Below are 23178 nucleotides of genomic sequence, written 5' to 3'. Positions count from 1 at the left end.
TATTTATTTATTGTCATTGTCAAGAACAATGAAATTGCGTTTGGGGCTTCCATACAACCCAAAAAAAAGAAGAAAATAATAAATAAATACCCCTTAAAACCCAAGTGTACATATTTAACCCAGTGTGACTCCAATGCAATAAGACAATCCTTAGCAATAATGTTCGTAGAAATTCAGACAAAGACCTGAGAAACATGACAAAATACAACAATGCAACCCATTCAATATTATTGTACTGTGAGATATGATATCAGATATGATAGTTATCTATTTAAGAAAGAGGGGGGGGGGGCAGGAGGGGGAAGAGAATAAAGATATGATGCACCAATGCAGACCAGTTCATTGCTATTAAGAAGTTGGATATGGTTATTGTCCGTGAGAGGGGGGCAGAGAGTTCAGGAGCCTCACAGCCTGTTAAACCAGTCCTCTCCCACTCAATCTTACTTGTCCTTTTAAACTTGTAATTGTTTCTACATACTGATTTCACCTATGTTCTCTATTTCCTTCGTGTACATTAGAGACAGTATCTTACTTTGTGTCTGTCACAGACAGACGGCTGGATCCTGGAGACTCCAGATCACTCATCTTCAGTCAGTCTGAGAGAGAAACCAGCAGTACTGACTGTGAAAGGAGAACCAGAATCATGGTGAATCTCTTTTCAGGAGTCACATCCAAGACTGACAGAACAAAAAATGAAACACACTCATGGTCTCGTAAAAAGTGACTGTGAGGAGAAGGAGGCAGGCCTTCATCAACACAAATCAAACAATTATTAATTCGATTTTTGATGGAAACGGAAACAAGCAAAATACGCACTTACTTTGACAGTTAATGATAATTATACTACTGTTTAACACCGCGTGTTTCCGTTTGAGTTAATCTAATTATGGTTCTGTGAAATAACACTCAGTGATTTTCAGAGTTCAGTCAGACTGATCTCAGAGTTATGTCCGTGATCACCACTGTATGAAAGCTTTAGTCACATTTAAGGGCAATATCACCAAAATACAGTAAAAGATCTCCTTGAATGTTTCAGATAAAATGGAAAACAGACTCATGCAGTAAATATTCTTTTATTGGAGAGAAAACTGTGCAGTATAATTTACTCTAGATGTTGAAGATATGAGAGCATTAAACAGGCTGATGTTTGGAAGAGGCTCTGACAGGAGAGAGATGATACAGAAACATGGCATCCTTATAAAATACTGACACACTTTATGAACGGACAACTTTTCACAGGAGGACTTCTCCATCTACTGTCTCTCTCATTAGTGGTTTAAACAGGGTGAGAGCTCTTTTACGGACAAACTTCAGCACTGCATGGTTGAGTCTGTGTCCTCACCACAGTTCGCGGGCCACATATTTGGTGAACCGTCTCATACATGCCAACCCTCCCGAATTTCAGTGCCCCTCCTGAAAATCTCCCGGAGCCACCATTCTCCCGAATTTCTCCCGATTTTCAACCCAGACAACAAAATTGAAAAAACATATGGCAGAATTCATAGCGCGTGAATAAACTTTTAAACTATTTTCAGGCGAGAATGTAGCTGTGTAAACTTCAAATCTCTGAGACGGCGAGAACACCGGACTCCCGGCACATCGTTTTCAACCCCCCGCGGTCTTTCGCTACTCGGGTTAAACAGGATATATAAGTCACTTCGATAACTTCAAAATGTTCTTGTTTGGCTTTTCCAGTGTTTTACTTGTTCGTGAGTAAATCGTTTTGGCTGAGATTAAAGTTACTCGATTCGATTAAATGTAGGGTTGCCAACTCCCTGAAAAATAAATAAGGGACACCTCGTGGCCAGGGCCGGGCAACCCAGTTGTCTTCACCCTTCCCAGTGTGGTAGCTCTTTTTTTTGTGTGTGAAATTATTTTTTTAACCATTTGACTTGAATTTGATTTAAGCAGATGCATATTCTTTGTGATATGACCATATGGGAAACAAATGATCATTTAGCCATTTATTTTTAGCTCAAAATGACAACATTAACACAGTAAAACAGGTCTCTTTCTTAAACAGAAGCCTGTCATGCTTAACTTTTGAGAATATAAGTAAATCTTTCTTTAAAAGAACTCTGCCCTGCTTAACTTAAAATTATATAAATTAATAGAAAGCAATACAACAAAAATATTCTTGTAACAGTGCACATATAGTGCATTTAGTACAATTGGCTTCAGTTGAGGTATTATTTCAGCTTTTCTAATGCTAATCAGCTGCTCCTGTTTGTAAACCCGCTTGTTCCCATGATTACGCATCATAACTCATCATCATTATTAATCTATGTATTACTTTTATGTATTAGTGATCTATTTGTTGTAATCATCTATCCTTGCAGTTGTTTATTACACAAAATAAATTATATTATCACACTTCTGGCCACATAGCGCTGATATTCACTGCACATGCCCATATTAACCTTAACCAGAGGGTTTAAAAAATAAACCAGTGTTTACATACCATATCTGCTTCTGCCGTGGCCTGGTGGACAAAAAAATGGTTAAGGGTTCCCCGAGCTTTCACGCCCCTCATGTTCTTCATGTGCCCACCACTAGAAGCATGCCTATGGAAAAAGTGCGCCGGCACACAGTGCAGTGCGCTTTATAGGTGTTATCGTGCATGTTCCCAGCCCAGTGGTTTCCTTTTCCCATTCCTCCCTGTATTTATTCTTATTGTATTCTAATTTTTGCGTCATAACTTTTGCACTGTCCACTTCCTGCTGTGACAAAACAAATTTCCCACGTGTGGGACTAATAAAGGTTATCTTACGCAGCCTTTTTTTCTTTCTCTGGGCGAACAAACATTGCTGCTCTAATGCTGGGCTTACACTGTGCGATTTTTGGCCCATTTTGAGACGATTTATGAGTCGTGCGACCGATTTGGTGATCGGCCCGATTTTGGCCTTCATCGTGCATCGTGTAGTATACGTGGGGTAACGAGAAGCGATTAACACCTCGAGCAGCTCCCGATCATCAATCGCTCGTGAGCCGCTCACACTGCTCACGCGCAAACAGGTAAACGTCGGTGAAAAGGACGGTGCAGCTCGGCTGTGCAGCGTGTGATCTGGACACAAGCGATGGAGGCACAACTTGTAGAACTTTGGAAAGCTCATCCGAGCCTTTTCCATGTGGCCTCACAAAATGATCACGACCACAACAACCGTGAAAATAGTTGGATTTACACTGCTGCTTAATCACAGCTGCCTGATCAATGTTTTTCATTAGCAATTTAGCAAAGTTGATGGTGGTGTGCGTGTCTGTGTGAGTGAAAGACAGAGGGAGAGCGAGCGACAGATTTTCTGTTATAACCTTCATTTTATGGAGGCACAGTGTGAGCACTCAGGTCGCATCAGAGCATCGGGTGGTATAGTGTGAGACCCTGCATCGTGACCTACCAACTTCTAACCCCTGCGAGTCAATCGTGCAGTTTGAGCAGGAGCTGAATAACGTGACTGAAAAAAATCGCACAGTGTCTGCCCAGCTTTAGGTGTACTGTCGTCCGAGACTTGCACCGCAGTGTCGGCGTTTGTTTCCCTGTTGGCCATGCTTCTTGTTGTGGTCATCTGTTGTCTTCCGGTATTTTCTCCGTAAGCGACCTTTCCTCGACCAATGAGATGAGCGGTAATCTGAATTGTCATACTCGAATTGTCATAAGTGTGCTGTCAGCTCATTGGTCACAAAGCAGGAGAGGGGCTGGGAATTGTGTTTTCAAACAAAGCGTTAATTCCATTAAAAGTTATAGACTACTTTTGATTCTCACTGGATTACGGGACAAAGTGCGTCCCTTATTAGCTCAATACGGGACGTGTACTTTTGTTTCTAAATACGGGACGATTCCGTTTTTTAAGGGACGGTTGGCAACCCTACATATATGGCATCACTCTTGGCTGGAAGCAGTGCTTAAACAATGGAAAAAACACAAACTTTGTCCAAAAACCTCTCATGTTTAACTGTTTCCCACTTTAATAGAGAAAACAAAGCACCATCACAATAAACTAGCTAGTCATAGATATCAATATTTACTAAATAATAAACGATATTGTGCAGCACGCAAGATAGACAGCGCACAGTGTGCTTTGAGGCAGCAGCCAAGAAAGCTTTAGTCCGTGTCTGTGAATACCCATGTGTGCATACCTGTGTGGATCAGCATGCTTGCATTCCAAAGGTTTCTCCATGTAATGATCTGCTAGGGAGTGTGGGGGGGCCACAGCCCCGTCCTCCAGGGTGTGAAGCGGGTATGGAGGAGATCAAAACTCCAGACATCCAGAGGCCCCCAGAACACAAGAGACCATGGAAGACCAACAGAGGGGCAGCCGCGCCACTGTCCCAGTAAGAGCTGAGGAGAGTCCCAGATGAGGGCTCGCCCAGCAGCCGCGGAGCAGAAGTCAGGGGGAGTTGCAGTGACGCGCCCGTGAGCTCCGCCGGCCCCCAGCTGCGCCTGAGTGACCGAGCCCTAGGCCGAGAGGCCGGGGGCACCCCACCTCCAAAGGGGCCCGAGCGAGCCCCAGGCCCCAGGCCCCGACAAGCGGCCGCCAAGGAGTGAGCCGGTGTGTACCCGGACGTGATGGTGCTTTGTTTTCTCTATTATTATGTTGCTCTTTGTTGTTTGCTGTCTCCTCTGTTTGTTTTTTTTGTTTGTTTTTTTTTTTTTTCCTTTCTCCATACAGGTGACCCAGGAGTTATTTTTTTTTTTTCTCTCTCTTCCCCCCCCTTCTCACCGTCTCTTCTCCTCTTTGGTTTTCTTTCTTTCTCTCCCCCTCTCTCTCTCATTCATTCCCCCTGTCCTATTTATTAAAAAAAAAAAAAAAAAAATGACAAAGGATGAACTGAAGCTCTGCCATCACGTAATGTCGCATACTGCTGTTTCTGATGTCATTTAAAAAAAAAAAAAAACAACAAAAAAAAAAAAACTGTTTCCCACTTTTTCTTTGGTCATTTTAGCCTTTTTGGCCAGGGTGAAGGGAGTATCTGCCATCAAACAAGAAGACAGCCGCATGTAGCTATGATGATGTTTGCTAGTTCACCTTACATGCATTAATGTAATAACGTGGTTAGCCTACTCAACGTAAATTACACACGAACAACATTAAGCTACTCATGCAGAGAAGAACGGCTGCTGCTGCATCATCATCCTCATCATTTCTGCTACACTGGCAGGGCTAGGGGCCAGGACTCTATTCTTCGGGTTTTTGGGGGATGTTGCTCCGGGTCCGATAACTGGCAACCCACCCAACGTGCACGGTGTGAGGTCTCGCAGCAAGCTATCAAATACAGCGCATTTCTCGGCTTTTAAAAAAAAACGCGATGCGTCGCCAGCTGTTTAATCGGATTCTTGGTGTTACCTCCTTTGACAGTATCACAGTATCAGCTTAAAGCACTTGTTGCAGGCTGCTGAGTTTGCATATTTTGCTGTGAAGTACAGCCAGACTTCTGACCGCTTCGCCTTGGACATTTTTAATCTGTAGCTCTGCTCTAACAGAACGTACGTACCTGGCCCCGCCTACTATCCTCGGAAACGTAAAATGATTGGCTAGAAGTGTATCACAGCTCAGGGAAAAAAAGCACCGAAATAAAGCACCGAAATGTGCGCTGCTTTTCGGTCTGGTTACTACCGTTTATGTCAGAACCGGTGCCATCATGGCACCGGACACCGGTACCCATCCCTATTCACGACTCAGCAAATCAACTCCCAATTTAGCCACGAACACGTTCACACAAAGGGGGGTCGCTGCTGGCAGGATATAACCAATCACGAACAGGGACAGGATCAGAGAACTTTCAGAAAATTAGAATTGCAGGCCCGCAGATTAAAAGCACTAGTTGCTGCAAAAAAAAAAAAAAAACAACAACAACAAAACTATTTCGACATAGTCACATAAGAAATAAATCAGAGTACACCCCGATCATGCACATTCCCAGCGATTTTAAATACCATTAAGGAGCTTCTCGAAGCCGCTGTCCTGGCAATAAAGCACTAGTAAGTGTAATTACAGGAACAACTCCATTATTTATATTTATTCTTGCAATTTTTCCTTATGCAATGGATGTTTAGTTTCAATATTCCAACAAAGAAATTCTTCAAACTGCGGCCTTTCTGTTGTAAACAACAGGTTGTCTACAAGACTTCAGTGCGCTTTTAGGGTCATGCTCGTGCAAACATCAAAGGGATAACACGGTCTCTCAAGACCTCTTACCCCCCACACAACCAAATCCGCAGGATGCTCCACACGTGCCGACGCCATCTTCCGTGTAGTGATGGGTCGTTCGCGAACGAAATGGCTCTTAGAGCCGGTTCTTTGACGTGAACGACGCGAGCCGGCTCCTTATCGCGAGCCGTCACGTGGGGTTTTTTTTTTTTCTTTCTCTCAGCCTCTCTCTCGCACTTTTTTTCCGCTTCACTCTGCACGCGAGCCTTGTGCTTTACGCTGGGCAGAGGGGGGAGGGGCGGTAGTTACACTCAGTAGCACAGGAACAGAGCCAGAGAGAGAGAAAGAGAGGCAGGGACAACAACATTAGAAAGGTATAGTAATCATCCACAACTATTTTCGGTTGCAGATGATAAAGGATTGAGAAAGTTTATTCATGCAGGTCCATATGACAGAGAATATGCATGTTCTTTTAGTTTTCATATTATAATTTATATTTAATTGTGTTGTGGTTTGCAGTGTTTTGTGTTCTTTTCACTTTAAATTTGTGAAAGGAAAAAGCTGAAAATTTAAATAGTTAAAACTTGAAATGTGAATAGTTGATTTTTGTATTATATGATTTATTTATTAAATTTTATGTGGAGTGAATAAATAAAAGTATATTTACGGTGGCCCCTAGAGACAAAGCACATACAAACTTCAAATCACGTACGAACTCTGAAGCATGTACAAACTCCAAAACACGTAAAAACACGTACAAACTCCGAAGCACGTAAAAACTCAGAAGCATATAAAAACTCAGAAGCACATAAAAACTCAAAACACGTACAAAAGACAACAGAAGTGCTCCAGGATGCTGGGCACAGTGTTGAGCCTTTGTTATCTTGTGGCTACACAAGCCAGCAAGTACCAACGACCGGATTTGGTGTGTGGTAATAACAGGTAAATGAACTTTTTTTTAAATTATTTGAATATATATATGAGTGCCTGTGTATAAATACACAAACAATACACACATGCTTTCAATTGTGTGATTTAAGTGATCTAGTAGCTCTGCTTTGGAAGTTCAGTTCATGCTAGAAATGTGTTTTGGAGTTTATACGTGTTTTGTCTCTAGGGGCCACCGCATATATTTATATATAAACATATATAAATAAAACCACTTGTTTTTACGTTAGTAATTCCTTTTGTGCATAATTTTATATTATTGTTAATAATAAATTAATTAAAGCAACAAAACAACCTGAAGAGCCGGTTCGGAGCCGAAAGAGCCGGCTCTTTTTAGTGAGCCGAACCGAAAGAGCCGGATCTCTAAAAAGAGCCGGAAATCCCATCACTACTTCCGTGAGAGGTGATTGGTCTGTAGGCGGCGCTTTTATACTAATCGATCGATCTGCAGAGGAGGTTTGGTAATAAGGCTACCTTATCTGTGAGCTACATGGTCTTTAAAGCTATGTAGTCTTTTGCAACAGACAAGTGACTTTGGGAGGGATGTATCATCAGCTTGTTATATTTGCCAGTTTTGTTGATATTAGGCAGGAGAATCGTCAGATTTTTAAAACATAGTAACTAGTAAGGAAAAAGGATTATTCTAAGTTTGGATTGACTGATCAGGATAGAATAATCCCTGAGGACTGCTCATGGATGGATGCCATCAAATGAAACATAGATGTGAGACGACAAGTGCGGCTTACCATGACTCAAGTCCAGCCATAAAGAAAAGAAATAACTTCTTTATTATTAACATGGTATCTGAAGGGTCAGTACATTGCTGTTTGTGTAATGAAAATACAACTGCAAGTCCAAAACAAGGTCTGTAAAAAGTCTGTAAATAACCGCGTATATATGCACAATTCTACATGAAAAAAAATTGTGCCCTTTTGTCGTTTTAATTTTGTGGGATTCAAACAGTGTCAGGAAAGCGTTTCTCATTCATTGTATAAAATGTAGACCCGCAAATACATGACAGTAAAAAATGCTGTTACTACATTTGTCCAGCAGATGGCAACCTTCGCTTAGCAACAAAAAAAGTAATAACCACAGAGTGCCACTTGCAACTCTTCACTATCCTGTATGGCACTATACTTTGCATGTTTTATAAAACCCTGAGAATAATAATTTAAAAAATACAAATATATGCTAAAATATACAAAAGTCATTCACTTCTAGAAATAAAAGTTATCCAAGATGCTTTTCTTTCCATCACTAGTGCCCAAGCCAAGTCTTCCTCACCAGCTTGACTGTGTTAAGTGAATACTGTTTCTGTCCATGTATTGCAAATATTTCCATCCACCAGACAGATTTCAGGTATCACTCAGATAGAACAACAAACTGACACAAAGGCAAGCTGCTGGATGTCTGCAGGCTGACATGATGACTATAACAAGTTGACAGTTATCTGAGCTGTCTATTTTGAGCAGACAGGCACACCTGCAGGTTATTGCTCTAGGTATTTCAGCAATAGAAATCCAGCCCATGCTTGTGCTGCTGCTGCTGGGAGGATGTAGTGATCTCATCTGGAGCATGAGCAGGCCAACTGTGGAGGTCCCCAGTGAGTTTGGAATCCAAAAGAGTCTCCCTCATCTGTTGGTTCTCCCTTGTTGCTGCCTCCCACACCACCTCCAGCTCTTCCTCTATCTCCCTGCAGGTGCGAAGAGAGGAGACAAGAAAATGAGTCAGACGATCCATTTGTCCATCATTCTACATATTTGATAAGTTACAGTATTGTGAAATAGCAATAAAGTTACACAATACCAACTGGACCTGTGTAAACTGAATTTACACCCCTTGGCAGCTAAAGTGGGCACACAGGTCTGATCACTCCCACCCCTGCTCAATCAAATCATCACCATTTTTAGAAACATGGATTTGGTTTACATTTGTCAGGAGCAGGAGGAATCTGAATTTTGTCAGAACACACCTAGATGATCTTCAGATTTTCATAGTTGAACTGTTTGGATGACAATGGTCAGGATTTTCTATGAGTCGTGTTGTGGCGAGTGCCGTACTTTATGCTGTTTCATGCTGGGGCAGCAGGTTGAGGATCGCAGATGCCAACAGACTCAATAAACCGATCAGTTACTGGCCAGTAACACTGTGGGGGTGGAGCTGGCGTCAGAGAAGCGGATGTTGTCCTTGATAAGGACAATGCTGGACAATACCTCCAACCCACTCCATGACGTACTGGCCAGTCACAGGAGCACAGTCAGTGAGAGACTGAGATTAGTCAAATGCACCACTGAATGACACAGGAAATCATTCCTGCCTGAGGTCATCTCTCTGTACAGTTCCTCTATCTAAAGCCCAAGTACACACTGCAATCGTTGCACACCATTAATATCGCATCCTCTACAGCAATAATAAAAAGTCAAAATGATAAGAGGGGCACCTCAGTGTCAACTGTATACATTTAATTTTAGTATAATAGCATATAATAGTATAGTAGTGTAATATACTGGGAGATTTGTAATTAGAGCTTTTTTGCTATATTTTGTATTATTTTATTTAACTTAGTTAGGTACTGTTCTTAGTGTCATGGAGCGACTGTGACAACATAATGTCCTCCGGGATTAATAAAATATTCTGATTTTGAATGTTGGGCTGCTTTGCTCCTTTTGCTATGACTTTCCGTAACTTTAAGGCACGAAAAGAAAAAGCACGCTCTCCAATTGTCTTTTTTCTGTCTCTAGGAACCTTTAGAAGGCCAGAGTGCTGAGATCGTAGAGCACGGGATGGAACGCAAAGGTGTAAAAGGTCGGAGAGGTATGAAGGTGCCAATCCATTTGAAGCCTTGTAGGTGAGCAGCAGGACCTTAAAATCTGCTCGAACCTGACAAGGTAGCCAATGAAGAGATCTCAGTACAGGGGTAATGTATTTCCCGGTTCTTGTTATAATGCGAGCAGCTGCATTTTGCACCATCTGTAGACCTCTAAAATTTTCTTTGGTAGCCCAGAAAGAAGAGCATTCATGGACAAGAACCTCTGCAGTGTCGCTTGACAAAACCTGTCTGATTTTGGCTATGTTCCTCAAATCATAAAAGGTGGTCTTTGTTATCTCTTTTACATGAGACTTGAAGGAGAGCACCACGTCAAACCACACGCCCAAGTTTTTTACCTTGTCCCTGCAATTTATGACATTGTCTCAATTTTCAAGATGAAATTTTGCAACAAGTGCTGAAATTTTTGTGGTCATTGAAGGCCATTGATGGTCACTCTTTTTTCTTCGTGTTAAAACTCTGGTAGCAACATTTTGAATGACATGCATTCTGTGTATGCTAAAGCCTGAATAAAGTCCACTATGGTAATCAAGTCTGAAACAAATAAGAGGATGGATGACCTATTCTAAATCGGACTGTGACAGGAATGGCTGAATTTTTTACATGTGTCTAAGAAGAATTAAACAGAAATGCATGATATTAGATGCCTGTATATTAAACAAGAGCTCAGAGTCTTTTCGGTTTTGAGCCTCTTTGCAAACACAAAGCTCAGACTAGAAGAGAGTTCAATACTATTTCTGTTGGAGGAAGGTGTAATTATGATTATTTCAGTTCTGGAGTCATTCAGCTTAAAAAAACAACAACCAGATTCAGAAAGAACTTTGAATCTCTGTGAGATCAGCACGAAATAAAGTCAAAAAGCATAAAAAACAGAAAGAATGTCAAACAGTTTTTCAGTTTTGCAGCATCAGTTTTCAATAAAATAATGGCTAATCAAGTGAAGTGGAGTTGGCATTAAAGCAAGAAACTGAAGAATGAAGGAAAATGTTTAAATACAGTGAATAATGGCACGTTTGTATATAATAATAAGCGAGGAAGGGGCTTTTCTTTTCGAAAACACTATCCAAAACAGACTGTAGGTTTCTACCGTAAACCTGTCATCACCATCGCAGATAATGGGGATGCAATGGCTGCGGCAACAGTCCTCTGCTGTCCTTACATCACTCTGGGTTGCTGGGAAGTGCATGCTTCATCTTCTTTCTCAATTATATCTAAAGCAGCACCAGAGGCATTGTATATTATGATTGAAAAAGAGAAGCACACATAGCACCCCATCAGAATGTAATAGAACAGAAATGTAGTTGTTGGTTTGGGTGAATTTCACAGTGCAGGCACTCCAAAATGAAGAGTATACTGTGCAAATAGGAGTATGCATTAAGATAGATTGAGAATGTGTGGAAAATCAGTGCTTTGTAATAGAAAGGTTAGCTAAAAAGGTATTGTTATAAATAAACATAAAGCAATACAAACTGCAGCTACTGAAAAGCTCATTAAGTTAAATGGACACCTCTCCATATTAGATAGAAAATGAAACATTACGATCTCTATAAACACAAGATTCACTGTGGGGCTTTTAGTCAAGAACTAATTGAAAAAATCCATCAGTCGTGTGTTTATGCATGTGTGTGTGAATGTATAAGCCTGAAGGTTAATGCCAGCAGTCATATCAGCAAGGGTTTAACATTCAGCTGATCACAACATTAACTGCTTACAATCCAAACAAACATGGGTATAATCTGAGGACTAAATGTCTTCCTGATCCATTAATGACAGCAACTGCAATCGATTGCACTGACAGTTTAAATAAGACTTTGATCCTTTTTAAAAATATATATTCTACACACGAATGCCCAATTATTTATTCATGTGAGTCTAGCCTGCCATCTGATGTGCATTCTTAATGTCAGCAACAAGCCAGCAGTCAAATTAGAAACGTTACACAAACAACAGGTGATGTATTTGGTATATTGAGAGTGATCCTGGATCTTTTCTAATGGAAAGAACTTATAGCAGGAAAAGAAAACCTGAGTTAAAAGATAACAAGATGTGAATCAAATTTTCTGAACATGTAACAGATATTTTTTTTAAAACCCATAAAAACAAAAAAATACTAGTTGCTGACCAGATGCATTTTTCTGTTGCTATACAAATATACATTAACTAGAGCAAACGCTTTTTAAAGGCTCAATACTGCAGTGACTGAGCATCAGGCTTTACGGCACTATAACTCTCTTCCTTCTGCGATTCAGTAGCAAAAGTTTATAACCAGATTGACCTATGATGTGTTTAATAAACAGCCTCTGGTTGAACAGTCAGTTAATTAGACTGTGCTGATAATCAGGGGCTTTCGACAAACAAGCACGAGTGTTATAAACTTCATCACTTTCTGTGGCATCTGGCCGGACTTGGATTAGACATCACAAATCTCACAAGCACACAGAGAGCTACCTTCCTCAATTAGAGATTATAAATAAAACATAAAGCTTTTAAAATCAGTCTCCCTGAAGGCTTTAAATCGCATTGACCACAACACTTACCTCCATGTCAGTAGGGATTTTTTTTTTTTTTTTTTTAGTTGGAGCAGACGAGCACTTCCTCATGAAATTAACTCACCAGGCACAATGCAGGAAAAAGTGGAGTGTTTCTAAATAAAGCAGCAATCACTCTGCTCGGCCAGGGTGTTATATTGCATTTAGATGATATGGGAATAACTGTCAGAGGGAGATGATTGTTGACGGCTCAGATGTGGCAACATTCACGCATTCAACACCGAAACAAAACCATAAAATTTGACTTTTCTGAAGTATTTTTCCAACTTTTAAACACTCAAAGTGAAGATGACTTGTTTGCCTCATTAGCTCAGTGTGAGATGTGGTGACATTTGAGTTTGGTCACAGCACGGGTACAAAATGAGCAGTGTCAGTCCAAAAATGTAGATGTGGTCTGCCTGTAGTGAGGGAAAAAACCCCATCTGAGTTCATTTCCCACTAACTGAGTTTGTTTTCTGTGCCCAGGGAAGTTACTCGGTTCAGCCTTTCATATGTAGCTGTCAGGCTTCTTAGAAGAACCTACTCTAAATTGTTCTGCCTAACCATGATGTGAACAACAAAAATAAATAACCTCAATATTTCTTTAGCTGTTGGTTTGCTCTGCCAAGCAGGACAGCTGTTTATGATTTGATTGATTTAAGATAAGATACCTTTATTAGTCCCACAAGGGGAAATTTCATGTTAATGTTGCCGACCTATTGCACGCAATGGCGGCGCCATCTTACCCTCCGACCATACATACATTACACAAAAACATCACATGGGGAAGACAGGTCAGAGAGGTATAACAATGCAAAATGCACCACATGAGGAAAGATAAGGAGAAAAAAAAATAACTCCCCCCAGACTGAGCTTCAATAGGGAGATCAGTTTGAGAACAGAAAAAAAAAACACCTCTGCACATAGCACATGAAAAAACTCTTAATACACCAAAGAAACACATGACAAGCAACAGGGATGGGTAAAGGGTGAGAGACAGCCAATGTAGACAGTACATCCGGGCCTGCAGCATCGGAGGGGAATAAGCGTTGAAGGCGTTTGGAGGGGTGAGTGTACATCTGCATGTGTATATATATATATATGTCTGTGTGCGTGTGTGTGTGTGTGTGTGTGTGTGTGTATGTGTCCAGATTTGATACAACATTTATTAAAGAAAATAAATACTGTCTTTATGAACCTTTACTTTCTTTAGATTTTGTTCATGTTATGCGATATTGTTGAAAATATGCACTTTAGATGCACCGATTAGACTCCTTTGTGCATTAGCTGTATTATGTTTAGATCTCTGTTTGAGCTTTAGGCAGGACTGTGGTGAAGCACTTTAACCTTAGCAAATGATCATAATTTGAAAAAAAAAGTCAAACTAATACAAAGCAACTCAAGGTCTGCATCAGCAAATGAGTCAGTGTGTCTGGTTAAAAGTTGTAAAGCAGGTGTGTATGGTCTCACGTTGTTTGTATCTTTTGCACTCTGACACTTTTCCAGTTGATGCTGTGTCTGACTATACTGTGCACATGATGACAGTCTGACAACCTTAATTTGCTTGTGAGGACCATATAAGATGCAGCAAAGCTTCAGAAATAAGCCTAAGTAGAAGTTACTACTGGTACTCTGGGTTAGCTCCAAGTGTACATCAGAACCTCTCTCTGAAGTCCACCACTGAAGTCTGGTTGCCTTATGTTTACCTGTAAAAGACAGATCAATCTTTTGTCATTGTAACTGTTTTATCTAAGGAGCTTGTAGAGAAAAGTGTTTGGACTTCTATTCTAAGAAGTCCAGATGCTTTTCTTTACAAGCTCCTTAGACTACGATGACCTGGATGACTGACAACCTTCACAGACATAACTGTTTTATCATATAGTTTCCGTTCCAGCTCTCACTAGAGTGTCTTTGCATAATTAACACCTCAAGGATCTTATCTTATATCTGGTCTCATATTAGGCCTTTGATTAGCAACTCAATCAATTTTCTGCCTGAAACAAGCTCATTTAGCTATTCTCCCTTGAAGGCCACCCTCCCTTTAAGCCTGCTTTTTTCTGATAGGCTGCTCCTGACCAAAAAGAAGGTTTGAACTGTAAGTGGGTGGGGTTTCTGTGTTTCTGGGACATGGATATCTCTTTCACTGACAGACAAGAGTAGACCAAAACTGCTGAAACTGTGAGTGATGGAAAATGGAAAATAATGGAAAATTAAAAAAAAGAAAGAAAGAAAGAAAAGAAAGTGCAATAGATCCCTTTAAATCTTGTTTCAGGCTTCTTCTTTTTTTTTTTTTAAATTCCCAGCTGTGTGAGTTTCCTACTGATTGGTGACTTCTTACTTCTAGATGACTACAGTTCTGGACAAATCTATGATCCTAGCGGTTCATCAAAAGCCTATATATTATAAAAGGCACACATAAAATTTTTATAATGACCAATTTTCCCTGCAATTTTAAAGGCAGGAAAAAAAACCCTCCAGACTGTAAATTTATCTTGAGAACATTAACTTGACTGTGAAGAAAAAAAATGATCTCATTCCTAATTAACAATGTTCCTCGGAGTGAATGACTTTTGCTAAAAAACACTTTGTCCTTTGCCTTCGGTGAGTAAAGACTCACACGTCTGCTAATTACCTCCAACCCAAACAGTTACCTGGGGCAACAGCTCTCACCGCTGCTTCCTATGAGGCTACTCACTACTCACACAGAATACAAAGATTAATCTTGGTGCTACAACAGATGGAAAATTCAATAGGAGTGTGTATGTTTGGTGGGATAGCTGCAGGAGCCAAAAGCCACACAGATGCAGTCTGACCTATTGTATTTAGCAAGGCTTAGCAGTAGCTCTGCCATCCCAGAAAACCTCCATTACAATAATAGCTTCAGTAAGCTGTCGCTATATCAGGATTTGGTCTGTTGCTCTGCAGCAGAACATCTCACTCCTTACCTCCCCCATCCTGTCTCAGTCAGCGAAGACACTAACATCATTCTGAGTTATTCTGAGCTGTTGGGGATCATAAGGCAAATAAGGCAGAAAGACAGCTACAGGGAAAAACACTAGCATCTCTCCTTAATTATGACTTTAAGCAAGTATTTTGTCCTTAACTAAAGAGAAGTTAGTCACAGCAATACAAATACATATTTACAAAATTTTACTCATCCAGATAGATATAAGTTTTAATTTTTCATTGATCATTAAAAATAAAATCAACCTATTATAACAAACACTGCAAACCAATTTAAAATTTACATTATTTTGTAACTGAAAACCAAAAAAACCCCTGAAGAAATGGCATCTTGGTGTTGAGTTGGGTTGGGTTGAGGTCTACAAAAGGTTATGGATTTTCTATGTCAGCTACATGTACAGTTTGGACTACAAAAGTATCACTGCTGTGTGTCATTAACAGTCCTCTTTCACTTCATGCTTTAGGCTGGAAAACAAATTGCAAGGAAAAGAAACTAGATTTAACATAGGTTCCACCATAACAGCGGTCTCGAACTCCAGGCCTCGAGGGCCGGTGTCCTGCAGGTTTTAGATGTGTCCTTGATCCAACACAGCTGATTTAAATGGCTAATTTACCTCCTCAACATGTCTTGAAGTTCTCCAGAGGCCTGGTAATGAACTAATCATTTGAATCAGGTGTGTTGACCCAGGGTGAGATCTAAAATCTGCAGGACACCGGCCCTCGAGGCCTGCAGTTCAAGACCCCTGCTCTATAACGTTCAACCACCTGATGAGCCACTAAAAGCATAAACATCTTGGTCACTACATGATCCTCCTGAAATACACCACACCTTTGTGCCCAGAACCATGTAACTCAAGAGGAACAGAGAACCAGCTATTATCCCCTCTGGTCCTTTACTCTGCTGGATAAAGCAGATTCAGAACCACTCGTGAACCTGATAATTAACTACTGCTAAAAAATATGTTTATCCACATTCTTGGACATAGGCATTAATTATGCATGAGTCTCCAAGTGTGCACAACATTAACATAAAATAATGTCAGCAATTTACACTTCTCATTTTCCCACGAGTGAAAACAGGAGAGATTAATGCTGCATCAGACAAAAAGTCGAACCGACTTTAGATTAGCTGTTGTAGTTCACCTGAACCTAAAGCTAAAACGATGCTTAAACTCAATTCAAAACGGAATCTATGGCTATTTTACAACATAGCATATGACAACAAACTCAGTGTAAACCCATTCTCAGGCAGTTCTTAATCTATTGCATCATTTCCAAACAATTATTCATCACTGAGCTCAAATCCACCCACTCAAAATCCTGAAAAACATGCTAAAAATATGTTTTATCAACAAACACCAAACAGTGAGAGCAGATTATGCATTCAGGTCTTAGCTAGAAGGCTGCAGAAAGAAATCAAACAAAAGCTGAAATGTTTGTTGGGAGGAAGCTAGCTCTATAAGGACTGCTCTTCTATGTTCTGCTTTTTTGTGGCTGGATATGGCGAAGACAGGACTGCATTTAGAGGGGAAAAAAGTGATCTGAAGACTCAAACCCCTCCTGAGCTCCTGGAAGTCTCAGGCAATGCAGCTTCCCTGGAGGCTACGCAGAACTCAGCATGCAGGCGGTAATCACAACTTATCAGCATCTCTGCTGCTGTATCATGGGCAGAATACAAAGCAGTGGATCAGAGAGAAACGAATGAAGCAGAGATAGATTTTCTTCTGTTCAGTTCTGAGAAGTTTGTCTTCACCCTAGTCAATTCTCATTTAAATCGTCTCGTAACGCTCAAATGGAGAAGAAGGTACTTCTGGTTTTTTAAATCACCAAGATTTTACTCACCATCAGCTATTGCCACAATAACACATTTTATTCTGTGCCACCATTTGGAGGTCAGTCATAGATTCATTCACATGCACTCTGATGACTGGGTAAAGCTGACTCAAGGGTATCTGCAGTTACTCAAAGGCAGTGGTGCAGCGGTTTGTGGTGTGGTAAAGCCAGTAGGTTAGTAATGTCTGTGGTAATGTGTACAATTTGTCATTAAGATGCCCTCAGGGCAGACCAGGACAGGATCTTCTAACAATCTGATTAGCTTGCTTTCATTTGATAGCAGCAGGCAGCTGGCTCAGAGACTGAGCTAAAAACAGACTAACAGGGGAATAAAGGGGAAGCGGTAGATTGTTTCAGGAGCATCAGAGTACAAAGACTCAGTGTTCACTGGGTGTCGTACTACAATAGTCTAAAAAGAACCAAGAATATACGATCAACTACTGTATACACGAAATATTTACTAAATACATAACGTAAAGTATGTGCTGACATGTTCTCAATCAAATAATATCATATTGTCTGAAAATATATTGCTTCAGGCAGTATTCATGTGAATCCTGTTAAGAATCAGGTGCAGTTTTTCCACCCTAAGCAGTCCAGCGTCTGTGAGCACTGTGTACAACTGTGGGGTTGGTGGTAACGTTGGAAGAAATTGCTCATCCTGGGGAGGGAGGGAGGGCTAACTCATTTTATGTGAAGGGAGGATTTTAGAACAGAGCTGTGTGATCTGCTGTTTCCACCACTTTACAGAATGTCAGCATGTATGTCCTGAACCCAGTGATGAAAGAGAAAAATGCACTGTACACATACATACACTGGACAGAACACACAGATATACAATGACATAGGACACTGACGAGATGTTTTAAAAAAGTGATATTTAAAACCTTTTTTGGCTGCTTGTGTTTACAGCTTGCTGTGAAGTTGATACTATTTACTCTAGGTAGGGTAGGAGCGTGAGCAATTATCTTAGCAAAGAGATACAAACATCAGCAAAGGTATCAGCTTTAAATGGTCATATCAACAAAATCACTGTAATGTAAACATTTACTGTCTTACTTTATCTTCTGAGGGGAATAGTTTTGGCTCTAAATGCTTCATTATACTTGCAAGAGAGCTAATAATGGTGTCTGAGGGCCATGTGGCACTGAGCAGGCATCATAACGCGGGTCCACATGTTCTTAAACTACTGAGACCAAACTAAAATTAAAGATATATGGGGTCCAGAGAGTAATGGTAAATGGCCTTTATTTGTATAGCGCTTTTACTAGTCCCCCCTAGGGACCCCAAAGCGCTTTACACACCCAGTCATCCACCCATTCACACACTGGTGGAGGCAAGCTACAGTTGTAGCCACAGCTGCCGTGGGGCAGACTGACAGAAGCGAGGCTGCCATATCGCGCCTGGTGTTGGCCATATTCTGGCCAACACCAGTAGGCGAAGTGTCTTGCCCAAGGACACAACGACCGAGACTGTCCGAGCTGGGGCTCAAACCGGCAACCTTCCGATTACAAGGCAAACTCCCAACTCTTGAACCACGATCGCCCAAGATGTGGCTGTAGGAATTGCCCAATGTGGATCTGTGGACAAGGAATGTCTCAGTTATGGGTAATGACTTTTTTTTTTTGAATGGAATACTTTTAATTGTGGACAGACCTACTGTCTGCACAAACATGCATGAGGAGACATGGCTGGCCCATAAAATTATGGCTACATTATGAAAGCAGAAGAGTCAACAGTGAGGTAATGAACCTAGCAGAATGAATCCTGGTTACAACCGTTTATTGTCTTGAGTGGAAGAAGCACAGACAATTGAGTAATATAACTGGGTGTTCAATGCAGCGTCACCTATTCACATTGTAACATTATGTACACACCCCCAGAACAAAAAGCTATACAATAAATCAGTATTGCACTAAACAGTGTTTGCATCTTGCTCCATTTCCACACGTCAGTGTTTTTTCAGTGTACTGATAAGCCCTATTGCGACTTAAGAAATGATATTGCTTCTTTTCTTCAAATTTTCATGTGAATATTGTGTATGTCTGTGCTGTTATTCAGTGCTTTCTAATAAACGATTAAGATGTTTGATCTCGCACGACTGAGCGAATACAGATTTTGACTCGATTAATAACAGGGACACAGGGCCCGATGGGCGTCGTCACCACCTCACACACACACCGTCACTGCCTCTGCTCTTCGTGTTGCTGCCATTTCACAGATCGGGAGGGCTGACACACACACACACACACACACACACACACCATGAAACTTTACCAAAAAAAGAAAATAAAGTGGTCTCTGACAACTCTATCAACATATAAAAAGAAATATTCTAAATACTTTTGGCATCTTCAGTTTAATAATTTAGGACTGAGTTAGGAGGAATATGTATTGGACAAAGAATTTCACAGTTGAGGAATAAACCTGTTGATGTAACTGCTAAATAAACTCAAAGAAAACCTTTCACATTTCTGTATGGCAATTCCTTCTTTTTTATAGCCTAGGCTACGTGAATACTTGAAAAACTTAAAAGTGATCTGTTTGCCTACACACGTCTTCTCCTTCTGCCTCTACGAGCACCTGCACACACACTTATGCCTCTCCCTGTCTTCACTCTTTTTTCCAAACCACGGATACACACAAATCATCTTTTCCTCCTCCTCGTCCTCCTCCTTCTCCTCCCATTCATGCCTTCTCTCCCTTTCCTCCTCCCTTTTCCTGCCCTTTTGCCTTCTAACATTTCTCCTCCTCCTCCCCCCCCTCTCCCTTCTCCTCACACCCCTCCTACCGTTTGGACTGCAGCAGTTTCTCCTCTGCCTCCTGTCTTTCTCTCAGCAGCGTCTGCAGGTGAAGGATCTCCGTCTGGTAAGACACTGTCCTCCCCTCCACCGCCTCCTCCAACGCTGCCAGTCTGGTTGACGCCTGGCTCCGGTACACCTGCACATACACATTAGCAGCACACAGACACGGAGGAATGAGATGTGGAGTGTTGCTATGAGAGGGGTGGATTTACATGAAGGACAGCGCAGCAGAAACAAGTGGAGTGGAGGAGGGGGAGTCTCACACACTGGGACAAGGTGAGAAACAACAACAACAGCACACAAACACAAACATGCACACACACAGATCAGTAGATTTTGTGGAAAGGATGGTGTGAATCCCTCTGTATTTCTTCTGCATGTGGTGTTTATTTGTCTGGTGGGCGTGTACTTGTCTTTGTGTCTGTGTATGTCTGTGTCCAGGAAATAGCAGTTTGTTATAAAGTTATACTTCAGTCATTGTGTCTACAGATGAGCAGCTGTTAGGCTGCTGACAGTTCATAACAACTGCTCGTAGTGCAGCACACACACTTCTACAAGTGGAAACAGGTGAGGGTTTTTTTGTTTTTTTTTTACTGTGCCCTGCTTTACTTCTGATAAAGTCAAGTAACAATCTACAAAAACTAGACTATAAGAAAAACTGTGTGGCAGAGAAAAATACAGATGCACAAAAAGACACAATGACAGTAGCTATAACACATGCTGCTGTTCTGGGCACTGCAGTCAGAGACAACTTAGAACTGAGGAAAACAAGGTCTGAATAAGGACAGATAGTGTGTGTGTGTGGGGGTAGTAGCCATCTCTCAGCCTGTGTATTTGTGTGCGTGTGCAGTGGGAAAATTACAATGTCTGCCTCGGAAAGAGTAAAACGAACATGCTTTTTTTTACTCTTTTACTTTACGGATTAATTGCTTACTAAATAACTGGCTTCCCTGTATTTTATTATACGACATTCTTCACAGAGGCAGCTAGGCAAACTGCTTAATGTTTGAATACTGACGATGAATTTGATGCTCGTTTTTCTATCCACAAGGCTATGTCCCACCGTTTCCTTTCAAATCTAGCAATTACGATACCCGATTAGAAGACTGTTGGGTTATAATTATCCAAACATGAGGCATTCACCCAAATTATGTTTTGACCCTAACTGCTCCTGGTTATTGTAGACTGAGGCAGAAGTGAAAACTCCTTCAAATAAAGCCTCTCTTCAAATATTTTCAGAGAAGCAACACCAGATGTTAAATGCTTTTTCCTTAGGCTAACTGTGGTCTTGTCACAGCAAAAGTATGAATGAACCACCTGTTAAATAAGTGTTGGAATTACATGGACAGCTTTGCTTCCCCTGTGACCTCAAAGCAATAATTTCTATAATTTTATATGCATGTGGCATACAGTTTTATCATTTCCAAGAAATTTAAATTGAGAAACGATTTTTTGCTCCAGCTAAAAAATGTCCTGACAGATAAATAGGTGAAGCAATGTGATTCTTTTTTATTAAATGTGACTAATAATCCCACTATTTATTTTAACCAATTATGAGTTCATACTACATTATGACCAGAGCTTAAATCTGTGACAAAACAAACAAGAAATTAAAATAAAATTAACAGAAATCAACAGCTTGCTGTGACATGATTATTGGCCGTGTTAATTATGTACCTATAACACATATGTGAACTAGTACTATACCTTATCATACTGCCTGTGATAATTCCAATATTGATTTTTATTTGGCATATAGCGTCATATCACAACATCAGTGATAAAGTGATGCTATGCATTTCCATTTGCTAGCATATACAACAACGATTCAAGCCCAGACATGTCTGAGAACGAGGGCAGCGTGTCAGCCTCCAGTTACCACCAACAAAGCACAGTACTTTGCAAAATATGCAAGAAAACTATTTTCTCTAAAAGTGGAAATAAAAAACATGTTTCACTGTTTATTGATGTGGTTACACGGTGTGAAAGTAGAGCTTTAAGCAGCTGGTTAAATGCTTGAACCAACAAGATACAGCATTGTGAGCACAAGATAGGATTCAATTTCAAGATTCAATTTCATTTTTTTTTTATATGACACAGTGGTGCAGGCTCTTTCAAATCAAATCACTACCTAGGCTACCTTGTGCTTACATTTGACTTGCACTCTGTTAGATGTCAAATGTGTAATATTATGCCGCCACTATTTCACTATAATTCCGGGTGGAAATAAATTCAGACTTTGAATTAAGTAGTCTGCCATTAGTGACAGACTACTACTACGGAAAACGAAGCCCTTTGTTTTGTTTGCACTAAGAAACGCTGCTGCCTGTGAGCTGCACATATTGTTCAGTATTTATTTTTTCATTTATTTATGATATTATCATCGATAATATTGGGACATAATTTCAAGGCTATATTGTCTACTCCTAAAGTGCCCATTATAGCAGTTGCATGCCAACAGTAACATCACCATAGCTCTGTACCATTTGTACCAGCAACATACAAGAAAATGAAAACCTTCAATAGCATATTATATGTATAGAAAAATGTATACATATATAACATTATCTTGAACATGAACTGAAATAATTCCCTGCATCAGAGTTAACATGACATATACATATATTTTTCATGTTTACAAAAAAGATTATCCAGCATTCTACACTGAAATGGACACATTTCAGTGTAGAAATGTGTCCATTTCTACACATTTCTAGAAATGGACATTCTATTTAGTTTTATGGATGTACACTGGCAACATTAAACCAAATATAAGCTTTTATATTTTCTCTGATCATACAGTTGACACAATTCTCATCAGAAGTCTGTCATACTATACTGCTAGTAGAACCAAAATATATATCTTTTGATTTACAACTTGAATCTTAGGACAAATCATGACTTATTGAATTGAAGACATTTTTGCCTTACCAAGATAAACATGTTATAATCCATCCATCCAGCCAGCCGTTTTCTTCAGCGATTCCAATTCAGGGTTGTTATAAAACCAAATCTAAATCATTTTGGTTTTCTTATTAAGATTGGTTCACTATGATAAGTCAGCCATAATTACACTGTGACAACAATAATCATTTATTGTGGGATACCAGCCTTGGTGTTTCAATGCG

The 23178-nt window shown here is 40.4% G+C and overlaps 1 protein-coding gene across 3 annotated transcripts in view; it reads right to left on the bottom strand.

Annotated features, from left to right (window-relative positions):
- Positions 1-7863: 7863 nt before the first annotated feature.
- The window catches only part of cep89 (centrosomal protein 89), a 56267-nt gene continuing 40952 nt past the window's right edge, over positions 7864-23178 (bottom strand). For all 3 annotated transcript variants that reach the window (XM_086306615.1, XM_086306532.1, XM_086306858.1), the window contains 2 exons: positions 20038-20186; positions 7864-8787 (listed from right to left, as the gene is read on the bottom strand). In XM_086306615.1, coding sequence (XP_086162741.1) covers positions 8659-8787; positions 20038-20186 — 278 coding nt within the window. In that variant the 3' untranslated portion in view covers positions 7864-8658. The remainder of the gene's footprint in view (positions 8788-20037; positions 20187-23178) is intronic.

Source organism: Aulonocara sp. 'chitande type north' Nkhata Bay, linkage group LG1 (genome assembly GCF_057382095.1).
Source record: "Aulonocara sp. 'chitande type north' Nkhata Bay isolate Kocher_YH1m ecotype deep benthic linkage group LG1, A_spYH_male_GT1.1, whole genome shotgun sequence".
In the NCBI taxonomy this organism is placed as follows: Eukaryota; Metazoa; Chordata; class Actinopteri; order Cichliformes; family Cichlidae; genus Aulonocara; species Aulonocara sp. 'chitande type north' Nkhata Bay.
Note: the sequence above shows the minus strand (reverse complement) of the source record. Positions and strands in the feature narration are given on the sequence as shown.